The 15,466-nt window shown below is 39.5% G+C and overlaps 1 protein-coding gene across 7 annotated transcripts in view; it reads right to left on the bottom strand.

Moving 5' to 3' along the window:
- MPDZ (multiple PDZ domain crumbs cell polarity complex component) overlaps nucleotides 1–15,466 on the bottom strand; it is a 165,554-nt gene that overhangs the window by 52,955 nt on the left and 97,133 nt on the right. For all 7 annotated transcript variants that reach the window (XM_060102121.1, XM_060102123.1, XM_060102126.1 and 4 more), the window contains 3 exons: nucleotides 15,117–15,401; nucleotides 14,744–14,867; nucleotides 5,740–5,938 (listed from right to left, as the gene is read on the bottom strand). In XM_060102121.1, the coding sequence (XP_059958104.1) occupies nucleotides 5,740–5,938; nucleotides 14,744–14,867; nucleotides 15,117–15,401 (608 nt within the window). The remainder of the gene's footprint in view (nucleotides 1–5,739; nucleotides 5,939–14,743; nucleotides 14,868–15,116; nucleotides 15,402–15,466) is intronic.

The following is a 15,466-nucleotide window of genomic DNA, read 5'->3' as shown; positions in this document are numbered from 1 at the left end:
CTACACAACTGATTGACTTAAGTAGTCGGTTCTGAGATCCTCAAATTAATGAATAGTAAGGCAAGAGAAAGAATGCATTTGAAGTCGGTTCAGCATATTTGTGCAAAGAAACAAAAGTATGTATCAAAAATCAAGAAGACTATTAAAAAAGTCTTCACAAAAATCATGAAGACTATTAAACTGGCTAACCATAGCTTACCCATGAAGACAATAGGTATCAAAACCTTAGCACTAAAGGGCAAAGAAAAAGGATTGTCTTTCATGTTATAATAAGAATTATACCAATGGCATAATTTATTGAGTGAGGAAGGTATATAATTTCAGACATCCTGGTGATTTCCATAAAAAGCATTCACTCTGTGAGCTCGCTTAGGTTTAGAGTCAGAGGACACAGTTCTGCTGCTTCTCCGGAGTGTTCTGGTAGGGTAAATCACCACCCATGAATCTCCATATCCTCAATCACAAAAAGGATGTCACTTTTTATGAGGCTATTGTAAGCCAAGAAGCACAATACAGACATAACACAGTGCTCTAACAGAGCGTCAGCCAGCCTGGCCACACCTGATCATTCTGGCATAAGCCGTGGACCCTTCCGACACTTTGTGACACTTTTACCTCAAGGATCAAACTGAAGTAAAAAACACAGTTTCAGTGGATTTAGGACTAGGCTGGGTGAGAGAGTGGCATCTTAATTCTGGAGCTACTTTATTTATTCATCTATAAAAACACCTTCTCTATAGTGTTACAAAAGGATACTGAATAGCAAATTTGCATTTATCCCTTCAAAAATAATGAGTCAAAAATGTTTAACACATTAGGTTGGGGAAGAAGACTGACTGCCTTTACACAAAGAAAAATAAAACATAAAACCTGAAAAGCCTATTCAAGAAAACTGGTATTATTTCTGAAGGTTCAGTGAAGTTAAAACTCATCTAAATAATACCTTAAGAAAAAAAGCCAGGAAGAGGTGAGGAGAAAAAGCTAGAACACAACAGGCAAAATAAAAATAATCAGTTAAAAGTATTTAATTTTTTAATTGGTTTGAGAAGGAAAAGCTGTTTCTATCCCAAACACTGTTGAAAATGAATTCTCCTCTATATTTATTCAAAGGTGTTTACCCTTTACCAAAAGGTGGGGGAGGAAGAACTTTACAAATATTTTTCTTATATTTTAGAGCAGTGAGAAAGAGGAAAGAAAGCAGTTTTCATAAATATTTAGCCCAACACAGACAGCAAGGCCATCAGAACAAGCATCCCACAATGCATTAGCCCATGCAGAACAATTATAATACATGCCTGGTCACACTGCCATACAAAACCTCCAGACACCAACCAAGAACACCAAACTACATTATGAACTGCATAAACACATTGAAACTGCTTATTTGAGAATTGTATTAAAAATTCTTAAAGGCAAACTAACCTTAGATTACATGTGGAGTGGAAGAAAAAGAATAGCATTAGTGATGCTGAAATGTGACACAGCTATTAATCCAGAGGTTGCGTCTACATATGCAGACAGGATCACTCCCTGAAAAAAGAGCTGGAAAGCTTAGTAGTAGGAAAATATGATTTTCAAATGAGTTCACAATCACCAGTACAATGTGAAAATGTAACCATCTCATAGCTCTGTTGGAAGTATGTTCTTACATAAAGAAGAAAAAAAAAAAGCCAAAATGTATATACACTGAATCTCTATCTGGGTCTATCCCCACATCCGGATGTTACAAAAGCATGAAGAGGTTTCACAGACAAGTTGTAACACGCAGCCATAATGAGCTTTTCAATCACCATTACTCACACATAAAAGGGGGCTCGATCGTCAGCAGGTGCTGCAGAGAATCTAGAATGTGAAGCATACACCGCAGCATCTTTTTACAATGGTGTTAACAAATGTCAATGTCTTGCGCTGAATGTGAGACGCATACATATGTAGTTAAAAATGGGTGCTCCTGGTTGTTTTTTCCCCTTTCCACCTCCCTCCTATCTACACCTCCCCCAGAAAAGCATCTGCTCTTTACTGGTGTCTATAGCAGTGATTATTAACAAGCATAGAAAAATGTAACTGCAATCAATCTTTTATTCCTTGATCAGGAATTCATCCCACACTTTAGGTTAAGGCAGGTGAATTCTGATTCAGCTCGGTAATTATCTGGCAGATGTTACAAGCAGCTGCCGCTAAGCACAAAACCCTGGCTATTATTACAGAAATATAAGCACTCCTGGCAAGGTGGAGTGTGAAGTGAGACAGAATGCATTCTGGTGAGGCTTCACATCTGGTTTTCCATAGAAAATAATGAAACCTGGAACTTACACTGGCTGTTCCTGAACTCTTGAAACTCGAATTATCTACCCAGGCACGCACGAACACGCATACACAAAGTTCCTAGTCATCTCTCGTAAGCGGCAAAAAAGAAGCCAGTGTGTTGTCTCAATAAGCAATGCTTTTCCTAAAACCAATCAGTTATGTAACTGAACCAATTAGAGTCCTTTTTTTTAAGTCCCTGCAATACATTCCTCCACCACCAGCCCAGATTAAGCTAGCTTCCTAACAAGAAATCAGCAATTTATAGATTAAAAATAATAGATTAAAGCAATGACCACAACACTTAACTGGCACTTAACATTATGGTTCCATGCAGAGTAATGGAAGGACTAGACTTTCCATTTGGAAGGATTACCCACAGTTTTCAAGGTAATTTTAAACCTTTTGCTTCATGAAAGCAAGTGACAGGGAGGAGAAATGGCCAAAAACACTTCATGCAAAATGCATGGAACGCACTGCTCAGTCCTGGTCAATCTAAATGGCTATCTGTTTTACCACTTGACACAATTTTTCTAAAAAAGGATTATATGATTCTCATTTCTTTTTATCATTTACCCAATGAGTCAAAACTATAGCCATCCTAATCACAGCTTTAATAGGATACCTGAGGAGAAATCAATGTAATTTGTGGGTGTGTCTGTGAGTGTGTGTATGCACGCATGTGAGCATGTGAGAAAGAGACTGACTGACAGACTGATTTCCAGAGGAGGGAAGGTTGTAGGATTTTCCTTATTTTCTCTTTTTAATGTAAGATACTACATTATATTTTGCTTACTGGAAGCCTAAAGCAATTTTTTATGAAACTAGCTCTCTAGATACTCTTCACAGTCTTAATAAAGCTGCTGAATGCATAAGTGGGTAAATCCTGGTGCTAAATCAGAGGATGGGAAAACAAACAACAAAACAAATCAAAACAACCTCCCCCCCCCCAAAAAAAAGCACAAAACAGGAAAGGAGAAAAAGGCTTTGTAGCCTGAAAATGCACCTGACACCTTTTCTAGAGTTGACTAGGTACATGACTTACGCTAAATCAATGTCACAATGATCTTATTTTGGGGCCACTTTTTAAGATCTGCAGTACATTAGGACAGCGAGGTAAGGTTAAACCAAGCACCGATTCTAGTGCTCAGTGCCAAAAAGTGGACAGAAGACCTGCATCAGGGCTCACGACATAAGACGTGCATTATCACACAATAAATCAAATGATCAGTTACGAGGCCATCTGTATTTTGTAGTACCTCAAAACTACATAAGCTAAAACCCCAGCAGTAAAGAGTCTCCATGCAGATCCTTATCATTCATCTTTGAAGCAAAATGAATGGACACTAACTAGCCTGCAAGTGGTGAGGAAAGCACTTAACGTTTCTCTTTTTATTTATTGTAGAGGCACTGACATTTTTAATGGTCTTCGCTTGTACTTGAATGATTAATAAGATAATTATGGAACCGTCACATGATCTGATGATCTGTTTCATTATAAAATAAAAGTCAAAAAGGCAGGCAGTGCCTCCCTGGTGGCGCAAGTGGTTGAGAGTCCGCCTGCCGATGCAGGGGATACGGGTTCGTGCCCCGGTCTGGGAGGATCCCATATGCCGCGGAGCGGCTGGGCCCGTGAGCCATGGCCGCTGAGCCTGCGCGTCCGGAGCCTGCGCGTCCGGAGCCTGTGCTCCGCAACGGGGGAGGCCACAACAGTGAGAGGCCCGCATACCGCAAAAAAAAAAAAAAAAAAAAAAAGGCAGGCAAATATATGAAAGCCTGTGAGTGAAATTCTGCCCTAAAATTAAAACCTCCTTTTTATAAGACAGCAGAATGCACTCTAAACAGCATATATTTTTCTGCTTTTTATTGACAGAAAAATGAGAAACAGGTTGTAAACACAGTTTTCTTACCTAAGCTCTACTAGTATGTATTTTGCAGAAGAATAATACAGAATTCAGTCAGTTAGATAATATTAATACAAAAAAGTCTCCCACACTAGTATTCATCACATCAATTTAAAGTAAACAATCTTTCCTTGAACTCTTATTTTACTAGTTTATCCCTTATATGCAAATATTCAATTATTAATGCTAGAGAAAAAAGGAATGCTTTTACATTGTTGAGGTGTGACAATCAAGTTATGAACTGATTTTTATGCTGGCTCAAGAAATGTCTAGTGGGCTTCCCTGGTGGCACAGTGGTTGAGAGTCTGCCTGCTAATGCAGAGGACATGGGTTCGAGCCCTGGTCTGGGAGGATCCCACATGCCACAGAGCAGCTAGGCCCGTGAGTCACAACTGCTGAGCCTGCGTGTCTGGAGCCTGTGCTCTGCAACAAGAGATGCCGCGATGGTGAGAGGCCCGCGCACTGCGATGAAGAGTGGCCCCCGCTTGCCACGGCTGGAGAGGGCCCTTGCACAGAAACGAAGACCCAACACAGCAAGGGTAAATAAATAAATTAATAAACTCTACCCCCAACATCAAAAAAAAAAAAAAAAAAGAAATGTCTAGTGACTTAAAAAACAAACCACATATATGACATACTTTTAGTACATTATGGGATGATGAGACATTTAAACACTTCCTGACAAAATAGCCTATATGACCTACCATCAGACCATATCAACATTTTGGTGAATTCTCTTATATCATGAGGCAGTTCAACAAAGGATAAATTATGGGTCAGACTGACACTGTTCTTATATGATCTTTACCATGCCTGGCTCTTAAAGAACTGGCTGACTTGGAGGATTCATACAGATCATTAGGTAGTGCACAATTTGCTCTACTGAGGCCAATCCAAACTTCTTTGTAAGTTCCTAAGAGTGGACTGTCCTGCTCTATGAAAGATATTTCATATCTCTCACATCTAAGACTTTTGCAGAAATCACTGGAGAATTAAAAATAAAAATAGAAGGCAACATTGTTTTTAAGTATAGCTGTCCCTAGGTATCCGCAGGGGATTGGTTCCACGTGCCTCCATGGATTCCAAAATCCATGGATGCTCAAGTCCCTTACATATAAAATGGCAGAGTACAGTTGGCCCTCTAAACCCACGGTTCACTCAACCTCAGATGGAAATTTTGATCCAAGGTTGGCTGCCCCTGAGGATGTAAAACCCAGAGAGAGCTGACTGTGTATTTACTGAAAAAGATCTGGGTATATTTGGACCTGTGCAGTTCAAACCTGTGTTGTTCAAGGGTCAACTGTATTTCAGTATTGTTAGTATTAAGAAGTTATTGATTGTAGATATAGTGTCCTAAAGACTACAATCAATAACTTCTCAGGAATAGTCAAATTCTTCAGTGATTTATATTAAATAAATATATAATAATTTTTGTATATCAAACAGAAGTATGTACTGAGAAAAAAATCCTGATTAATGAATTGAAATTCCTGAATTTCCCAAGCCAAAATAGGAGCCAAATGATACTTACTTTATGTCTGGCCCAATGAGAGAATGTCTTCTCAACATGGCTCGTGCCTGAGTACTGTTTAAACTGATAGTAGATTCTTCATTAATAGACAAGATGCAGTCCCCAACAGCAATCCGACCATCTCGACTAATGGCACCTCCATGAATAATGCTTCGAACAATCATCCCCAAGCCATCTTTATTAGCACTTACTGTCATTCCTATGGTAAAGGAGGGATACATATTAAATGCATGACTTTCATGGTCTCTCAAGGCAATAGAAACAAAAGCAAAAATAAACAAATAGGACCTAATCAAATTTATAAGCTTTTGCACAGCAAAGGAATCCATAAACAAAACTAAAAGACAACCTACGGACTGGGAGAAAAGATTTGCAAATGATGCAATCAACAAGGGCTTAATTTCCAAAATATACAAACAGCTCATACAACTCAATAACAAAAAAACAAACCACCCCATCCAAAAATGGGCAGAAGAGCTAAATAGACATTTCTCCAAAGAAGACATACAGATGGCCAACAGGCACATGAAAAAAATGCTCATCAACATCACTAATTATTAGAGAAATGCAAATCAAAACTACAATGAGGTACCACTTCACACCAGTCACAGAATGGCCATCATTAAAAAGTCTACAGATAACAAATGCTGGAGAGGGTGTGGAGAAAAGGAAACCCTCCTACACTGTTGGTAGGAATGTAAATTGGTACAGCCACTATGGAAAACAGTATGGAGGTTCCTCAAAAAGCAAAAATAGAATTGCCATATGATCCAGCAATCCCACTCCTGGGCATATACCCAGAATAAAAACTATAATTCAAAAAGATACATACACCCCATTTACAATAAACAGCGGCACCATTTACAATAGCCAAGACATGAAAACAACCTAAATATCCATTGACAGATGAATGGACAAAGATGTGGTGTGTATACACACACACACACACACACACACACAAAGGAGTATTACTCACACATAAAAAAGAACAAAATAATGCCATTTGCAGCAACATGGGTGGACCTAGAGACTATCATACTAAGTGAAGTAAGTCAGAGAAAGACAAATATATCATATGATATCACTTACATGGGGAGTCTAAAATATGACATAAACTTATTTATAAAACAGAAACAGACTCACAGGAAGAACAGACTTGTGGTTACCAAGGGAGAGGCAGGGTAGGGGAGGGATGGATTGGGAGTTTGGGATTAGCAAATGTAAACTATTATATATACGTATAACTGAATCACTTTGCTGCACACCAGAAACTAACACAACATTGTAATTAACTATACTTCAATAAAATAAAATTTTTTTAAAAAGCATGACTTTCAAATTCATTTTAATTGAATTTAATAATCCCTATGGATTCATAGATAAAAGAATAGGAGTAACTTTTTCAGCAGTAAAAAAACAATCAAAAGGAAAGCATTAGTTTCTAACAAAAATATTTTTGAAATAAATTTAGAAATGTTTGTGAAATTATACCTGAAGACACTCCATGTTAAATACATGAGAGATGAAACAGGGTCTACACTGTGGAGTGAATGTAGCTTAGGCTATGTGATGTGTCATCACTTACACAGAAAGTTCTCTCAGGGAGAACATTTTAACAGTATCAAATCAATTTTATAATAATAGTTCATCTCTCACATATATGAAAGAATAAAGAGCAGGACTGTAAATGGAAAATTAGTTCTCTAAGAAACTCTCTGATATTACCTTATTTCTAGATCATTTGTTCATTTGGTATATACTTACTGTATGTTTACTATGTGCTAAGCACTATTCTGGTAGCTTGATATAAAAAAGCATAACGGGCTTCCCTGGTGGCGCAGTGGTTGGGGGTCTGCCTGCCGATGCAGGGGACGCAGGTTCGTGCCCCAGTCCGGGAGGATCCCGCGTGCCGTGGAGCGGCTGGGCCCTTGAGCCATGGTCACTGGGCCTGCGCTTCCGGAGCCTGTGCTCCGCAGTGGGAGGGGTCGCAGCAGTGAAAGGCCCGCATACCGCAAAAAAAAAAAAAAAAAAAAAAAAAGCATAACAGAATTCCTAACATAAAGAAGCTTGTATTCAAGTCTTATCCACAGTGCCTATCACAGTGCCTGAACATACAGTAGTCAGTTGAATTAAACTGATGTGAACATTAATCTATTACCACTTTATTTCCAAATCTGAACTTTAACGAGCTCCAGATTTGGATATTTGATTGCCCTCTTGACATGGTCCCTGAATGATTCATAGGAAATACAACCCTAGTAAGTATAAAATTGAATTCCCTAGTCTCCATCTCCCCATATTTCTCCATTTGTCCTCCCGTTTTTGGTAATGGTACCACCATACTACTCTCCATTACTCAAAGCAGAAATGTTGGAGTTGCTCTGGATTCCTACCTCTCTCTCACTCCCTATATTTAATCCATCACCAAGTTCCACCATTTCTATCCCTAAAACTTATCTTGAATTCATTCACCTTTCTCCACATCCATACTAAACCTAGACCAAGCCAGCACTTCTCCTGCCTCATTTTCTGAACCAGCCTCATAACTGGGCTCCTGGCTTCCAAAGTTGTCCCTGCCAATGCATTCTTCTCATAGCAGACAGAGCAACCATTCAAAAAAGACAAACCACATCACATCACTCCCTTTGCTAACAATCCTTTAACAGTGTCCTATTGTGCAAATATACAACATACCTACATGGCCCTGTGTATATGGAACTCCTGGCCTGGCCCTCCCGACGTGTACCCTTCCTTTGGGCTATGCCCTCCTTGCCCCACGCCCCCACCGTGTTCCAGCAACATGGCCCTCTTTCAGAAATATACCTTGTCTCCCTTTTCAGAGTCTTCGCCTGACACCCCCTTTCTGCAGCTCTTGCACAGCTAACAACTTCTCACTCTTCAATATCAATTCCTCAGAAAAATATTCTCAACAAACCCATCTGAATTAATGCTCTCTTCTCCCCCTACCCTCACTCTATTCCTTCAAAAATGTAAGACCTATTGAAATTGAAAACTTTACATAAAATAATATAAATTCACTTAAAATCAAGTACTAAAAGTTCCTTCCAAAACAAGATTATATAATTAAACAATATAAGGAGAGCTATAACTCTCTTATTAAAACTTTGAGAGAAGTCAATAATCCGTTTTTAGTTTTTTATAATATTTTTAAAAGAAAGAAATTCTCTCTGAATATTAACTTTAACTATACCAAATTAGACATGATATTTCAAATATTTTTTAAAGAATGATCCTGACTACAATATGTTTCCAGCCTGATATTTCATGCCTGGATTTGGGCCATCCAGGCTCCTAGTTACCATTTTCTGATAGGAATGAACCATTAATCAAATGTAGTTAAAAGATTCTGTTGAGATTCATACAAACGATTTTTAAGTGCATTGTTATTAAGGAGCTTACTATAAACCAAAAAACAAGTTTAGACGCTGCTTCATCCAAGGTGGGTTTCATACTAGCAAAGAGGCTGGCTCTGAAATGTTTCCACAGGTACGCTGGTTTGCTCTGATGCTGCCATCTTTCCCACCAGGAACCACCAGACAACTATACTATAGTAAAATCAAAACGTATGACTACAAGACACAACTTAACTCAGTGGCCCATCCTGGGAATCTAACCCATCATCTTGTTCTCATTGGCACCATGCATTCTGCAATAAAGCAAGCCACAGACATGCGACAAGTCTTCACGAGCTATGGTCAACATGACCTCTAAATTAATTCTTAACAACATGACCTCTAAATTAATTAACAGCATATTTAACTCATGACTCTACCAGTTATTAAGGCTGTCAGGTCATGTCAACCACATGGACAAAGAGGTTGACATCAGTTAGCTCGGCTTGTACTTTCCTTTCACCAAATGATCATTTTCGGGCTTCAATAACTTCGAGGTAATATCCACTGACTAGATTTTGGTTGTAACTCATAACTCAATTTTTTCCTAAAAGAGGTATAGTAGGGATAGCCCAAACCATGTACTATAGAACCAAAAAACTGGTTCAAAATTTGAGTTCCAGCACTTCTAATCAGTGTGGCTTCGGGCAACTGACTTAACTTCACAATGGCCTGCATTTTACTCATCTGTGATATGGGGATAATGCCCACTTTTAGGGTTGTTTAAAGAATTTTTTGAGAAAAGCACATGTAGCGTTCCTTTCAAAGTGCTCAGTAAAGTACAAAAGAAAACTCACAGAATATATTTAAAAGACATCTCCAATCCAAAGCTACATTGCTTTCTAATGCCTTAATGCAAATCGTAATTCAGCTTCAAAATGAAGCTTGTTACTACAGCAATGCCACTGCAGCTCTGAGTGACTCAAGGATTCACATGCCTTGTATGGTGTGTGAAAACCAGAGACAGACTCAGGTTTGAGTCCTGGTTCCAGAGAAATTCCTGAGTCTATGTTTCTGTACCTCATCAGCGAAGAAAAGGTAACACCTTCCTTTCCTTCTTACTTTTTTACCTTCAAGACCTAGTACAACATAATTAGCCAATGTACCACAGAGCTATCAAAAATAATCAAGATTAAAATTTTCAAAGGTCACTATATGCATATGTACATAACTGTGTATATCTGCACATAACATCCCCCCCACTAAATTTAACAAAGTTTAAAAACCCCAGGTTATTCTTAAAAGCACAGCAAATGGATGATGACAGCTTTTAGAGAAACCTATCATTTATTAATAATTTCTTCTGGTTATAACTAGGAAAGAAACAAATTAGCCAGAAAGTGAAAACTGCAAACAACTTCACATAAAGAAGAGACCTGGGCTTCCCTGGTGGCGCAGTGGTTGAGAGTCCGCCTGCCGATGCAGGGGACACGGGTTCGTGCCCCGGTCCCGGAGGATCCCACGTGCCGCGGAGTGGCTGGGCCCGCGAGCCATGGCCGCGGAGCCTGTGTGTCCGGAGCCTGTGCTCCGCAACGGGAGAGGCCACAGCAGTGAGAGGCCCGCGTACAGCAAAAAAAAAAAAAAAAAAAAAAAAGAAGAGACCTATTCTATGAAAATGTGTTCAGTGATAGACCCTTTCATGACACACTCTCCTACCAGCACAAAGCCAGTCTCAATTAGATATTCTAAAATGCTACCACACTTTTTGTTACTTCAAGTTGTAAAGGCAACACCTTCCTACATTAAAAGCTTAAATGAATGCTTTAATTAAATTGTTTTAATGTTCTACTGAGATTTTTAAAATAGGCCTTTTTCATTATTCCTTTACATCTAGTTACTCTGGGCATTGTAGAAATCTGAATATTGAAATCTCCTGTCAAATGAGGTAAGAGAGAAATATTCTCGCTTTGGCATACAGAATTTGCACTCCAAGATGCCAGAGGAACTCAACTGGGCCCCAGGAAATCAAACAGCTAAGGACAAAGCCCTATAAGCATTTTGGGTTGTACATTATTCAAATAATGGAAACTAAGCAGAAAAGTAAAACTAAAAGATATATATTACATATATATGTTAACACTTTTATATTACAGTTTGGTTGGTAAACTAATGGTGTTATAATTTCACACAAGTAAGTGGTTTAGTCTCACAAAACAAATTAAAGAGTTCTTTTATATTTTAATGTTAAAATCAAACTACTGAGGTATAAATGATTTCCGGATATGAAAGCAAGGACACTTCACCCTCTACTCTTTTTTTCCCCCCAAATCCTAATCATTTTGGTATAATTTTTAAAATCAAAACTCAACTGCTAAAGTAGAAGCAACCGAAGTTTCCAACGACAGATGAGTGGATAAATGAAATTTGCCGTAAACACACACACACACACACACACACACACACAGGAATATTATTCAGCCTTTTATTAATAAGGAAGGAAATTCTGATACGTTACAACATGGATGAACCTTGAAGACATTACAAAATAAGCCAGTCACAAAAGGACAAATACCATAGAATTCCATTTACATAAGGTACCCAGAGTAGTCAAAATTTATAGAGACAGAGAGGAGAATGGGGAGGATGCCAGGAGCTAGGGGAGAGGAGGGAATGGGGAGTTAGTGATTAATGGGTACAGTTTCACTCAGGGAAGATGAAATTCTGGAGATGGATGGTGGTGACGGTTGCACAGCAATGTGATGTACTTAATGCCACAGAAATATACACTTAAAAATGGTTAAAGTGATCAATTGCACGTTATGTATCTTGTACTACACTAAAAAAAGGATATATCCTGATGTCGTAACAGAAAAAAACAAAAAATCCATATGACTGTCTCAACAGATGAAAGAAAAGATTTCACAAAATTCAACATTCTCTCAGCAAACTAAGAACTGGTGAGCAATCCACAGGGTTAGACTGTAAAATCAGATGTACTCCAACCCCAGCTCTTACAGCAGCCTCCCAGCTGCTTCCGATCTAATTCATCCACCTGTTCCAGAATGATCATTAAACACACATCTGGTCACGTCACCCCTCTGCCCTTAGCTCCCACTGGCCACTGGCACCTAAGGCAGGGGGTGTCCTGAGGGAGGTCCTGTGTCCTGCATACGAAGAACTCACCAGGCAGCTGTCTCCCACCTACCATTCCTTCAGCTTCATCTCTGACTTTGCCCGCCATTATGCCACACTTCACCCACACCAAACAAACTTCAGTGATGTTTCACGGTTCTCTGCCTTGGCTCTTCCGACTTTCCCAATGCCTCCACGAGGTGGTAGAAATCTCCTTCTTCAAGGACTAAATCAAACATCTACTCTTCTCTGAAACCTTTCTAGAAACTCCTCCACACTCAGAGAGCAGGGATCAACTATTCCTTCATTTAAGGCTTCAATGTTCTCTGCATGAGGGTCTCTCACAGCAGGTATGATATTTTAATGCACTGAGGATTTTAGAAGTCAGTTTGTCTACTCTCCTAACCTCATATTCCTTGAGAAAAATGATTATATAATGGTGTCTATGCATAGTAGCCAGAATACAGAAAATAATTAATGTTTGAGAGTTGAGTAAATAAATACACTAGAATAGGATCTCTCATATGGGCTCTGCAAAATTTCTGTCTTATGAGTTAATAAAAAAAAATGGCCAATGACATGTGAGAAATGCTGCATCCTGTAACCTTTTCTTAGAGATCCACAATGCATTTTTTTTTTTTTTTTTTTTTTTTTTTGCGGCACACAGGCCTCTCACTGTTGCGGCCTCTCCCGTTGCGGAGCAAGGCTCTGGACGAGCAGGCTCAGTGGCCATGGCTCACGGGCCCAGCTGCTCCGCGGCACGTGGGATCCTCCCGGACTGGGGCACGAACCCACGTCCCCTGCATCGGCAGGCGGACTCTCAATCACTGCGCCACAAGGGAAGCCCCACAATGCATATTTGACTATCAAAGCTACTGAGTGATGAAAACAGAAACACCTGTCTCTTTAAGTTTATCACATTCCAAACTCTGAAACTTGGAACCCATTTAATAACTCCTATTAACAGCCTACAAAACTAGTATTGTAAGCAACATGCTTTCAGAAACACTGCATTAGCAGATGAGATATTTTTGACATGTTTAGGTATCTATAGTACATATCCCATAATTAATGAATTAGAGAAAGTTCTGTAGCTTAAGTTATATATTATTCTTTTAAATGTAATATATAAGAAATAGTAAAGCTAATTAAGTAGAAATTCTCTGCTATAAGTCTCTATGTAACTGCTGTTGGTAGCGCCCAGCTGCCAGCAAATGGAACAAAATCTAGAAGGAGGCAGAGACCGGAATCCCAGTCACCAGCTAAGCAACGCTGGCTTCTCTGCCAAGTCCAGAATTTAACAAGGAAACTAAACCCCACCACAGACACCAATGTAAAGGGTGCTGGCTTGGTTACATCCTAGAAGGAGGAAAAAGCTCTCTGAAGCACAGCTAACCAGAGAGTCTTGAGCTGTAATCAGACCTCCAGGGAAGCTGATTTATGGCCCTACTGATCAGCACCGAGCACTAAAGACAGAGCTGAGCCATGTCACTGCTCAACTCAAAAGAAGAACAAATGTGACCTGCCTGGATATAATTTTAGCTACTGTAATCAGGATTTTATTTCTACAGTGGGTCTTCTTTGCCCAGTTCAGGAGATTTGGGATTATTAACCAGCCACAACCCTGTACAGGTAAAAGAGGACCTAAAAGTCCTGCCACCTGGGAAGGACTACTGAATAACTGCACTTAAATTTTGGTGGTTGCGCACCTCCTGTCTTTCTAGTCTTTATTTCAGCAAACGAAAGAAATTAAATACAAACTGACTTATGCATAACTGGTAGCATTCAAAGAAACTAATAATTTCCTTTTCCGAAGAATTTAGAATTCCAAATCGCTGACTTTTCATTTTCTAAGAATGCCTTTTCTGATTTGCTGTATCATACATAAACACTTGTATATCTTTTACTTGAATGGAAATGAGGCTCATGAATACTTGTAAATAACTAGGAGAGTGAGGGTTATAAGCTAGTCTGAATTAAACAAACCTGTTAACCATTTCAGATAAAAATAATGAGTACATAAAAAGAATAACCATAAAAACTAAGGGAGGGATCTCCCTGGTGGCGCAGCGGTTAGGAATCTGCCTGCCAATGCAGGGGACATGAGTTTCAGCCCTGGTCCAGGAAGATCCCACATGCCTCGGAGCAACTAGGCCCGTGCACCACAACTACTGAGCCTGTGCTCTAGAGTCTGCGAGTCACAACTACTGAGTCCGTGTGCCACAACTACCGAACCCCGCGCACCTAGAGCCCGTGCTCCGCAACGAGAGGAGTCACCGCAATGAGAAGCCCGCACACCGCAACGAAGAGTAGCCCATGCTCACTGCAACTAGAAAAAGCCCGCGCACAGCAACGAAGACCCAACACAGCCAAAAATAAATAAATAAATAATTTTTGTAAATGCTTAAAAAAAAACTTATGGGAAATTTTACAACATCTATTATGTTACCTATACTCAAATATTTCCTCTTGGCCAGGGGTTTGGGAGGAAAGGTATATGTGGAAAATAAGAAACTTACCCAGGCTAGAATTGCCTTTTGCTATCGTAATAGTCCTCTCGAAAGATTCTTTGGATATAGTTTGGAGCATGACACACTCAGCAGCAGAAGCCAGGGATCCCTGTTGAATTAAGAACTTGGAGCCCTGTCAGAAAATAAAAATAAGTCATGTGGAAAGGAAAACTAGACTTTGGAGTATGATTTCAACATCACCCATGTTCTCTAACTGGTTATGCTTTATTCAGCAAGAACCTACAAACAAAACAAGTTCATAGGTTGTCTTCTGAAAATCTCGGTATCAGGCAAGCGCTGGCTCCAGAGGAGCCAGAATAATCTAACCCCTCACTGTCCCCAACCTCATCATCATACGCAAACCATCTCTTGAGAATGTTACCTTTCCACCTGAATCAGTCGGCACAGGAGAACTCAGTTCTGCACTTGATATAACTTCATTTGGTCGGTGAGGTTCAGTCCACACTCTTGTGTTGTCACATCCGTATTGCTGTTCAACAGCATTGGCAGGTGTATAATCATTTATGGTAAAGCCAGAAGCAGTCCCCATGCTCAAGTCCACTGAAGGCGGACTCTCGTCCCGTCTTTGCAGGAGATTCTGGGCATACAGCTCCTCCAAGGACATATGCAAGTCAAGTACTGGATCTGAGGAATTTTCAGTAACATCCTGATGATTAAAGAACAAAAAATAAAAATTACGGCCAGAACTGCATCAATGCATTTCGTAAGATC

This window comes from Mesoplodon densirostris, chromosome 6, assembly GCF_025265405.1.
Source record: "Mesoplodon densirostris isolate mMesDen1 chromosome 6, mMesDen1 primary haplotype, whole genome shotgun sequence".
Lineage (NCBI taxonomy): Eukaryota > Metazoa > Chordata > Mammalia > Artiodactyla > Ziphiidae > Mesoplodon > Mesoplodon densirostris.
This window is presented reverse-complemented; position numbering and strand designations above follow the sequence as displayed.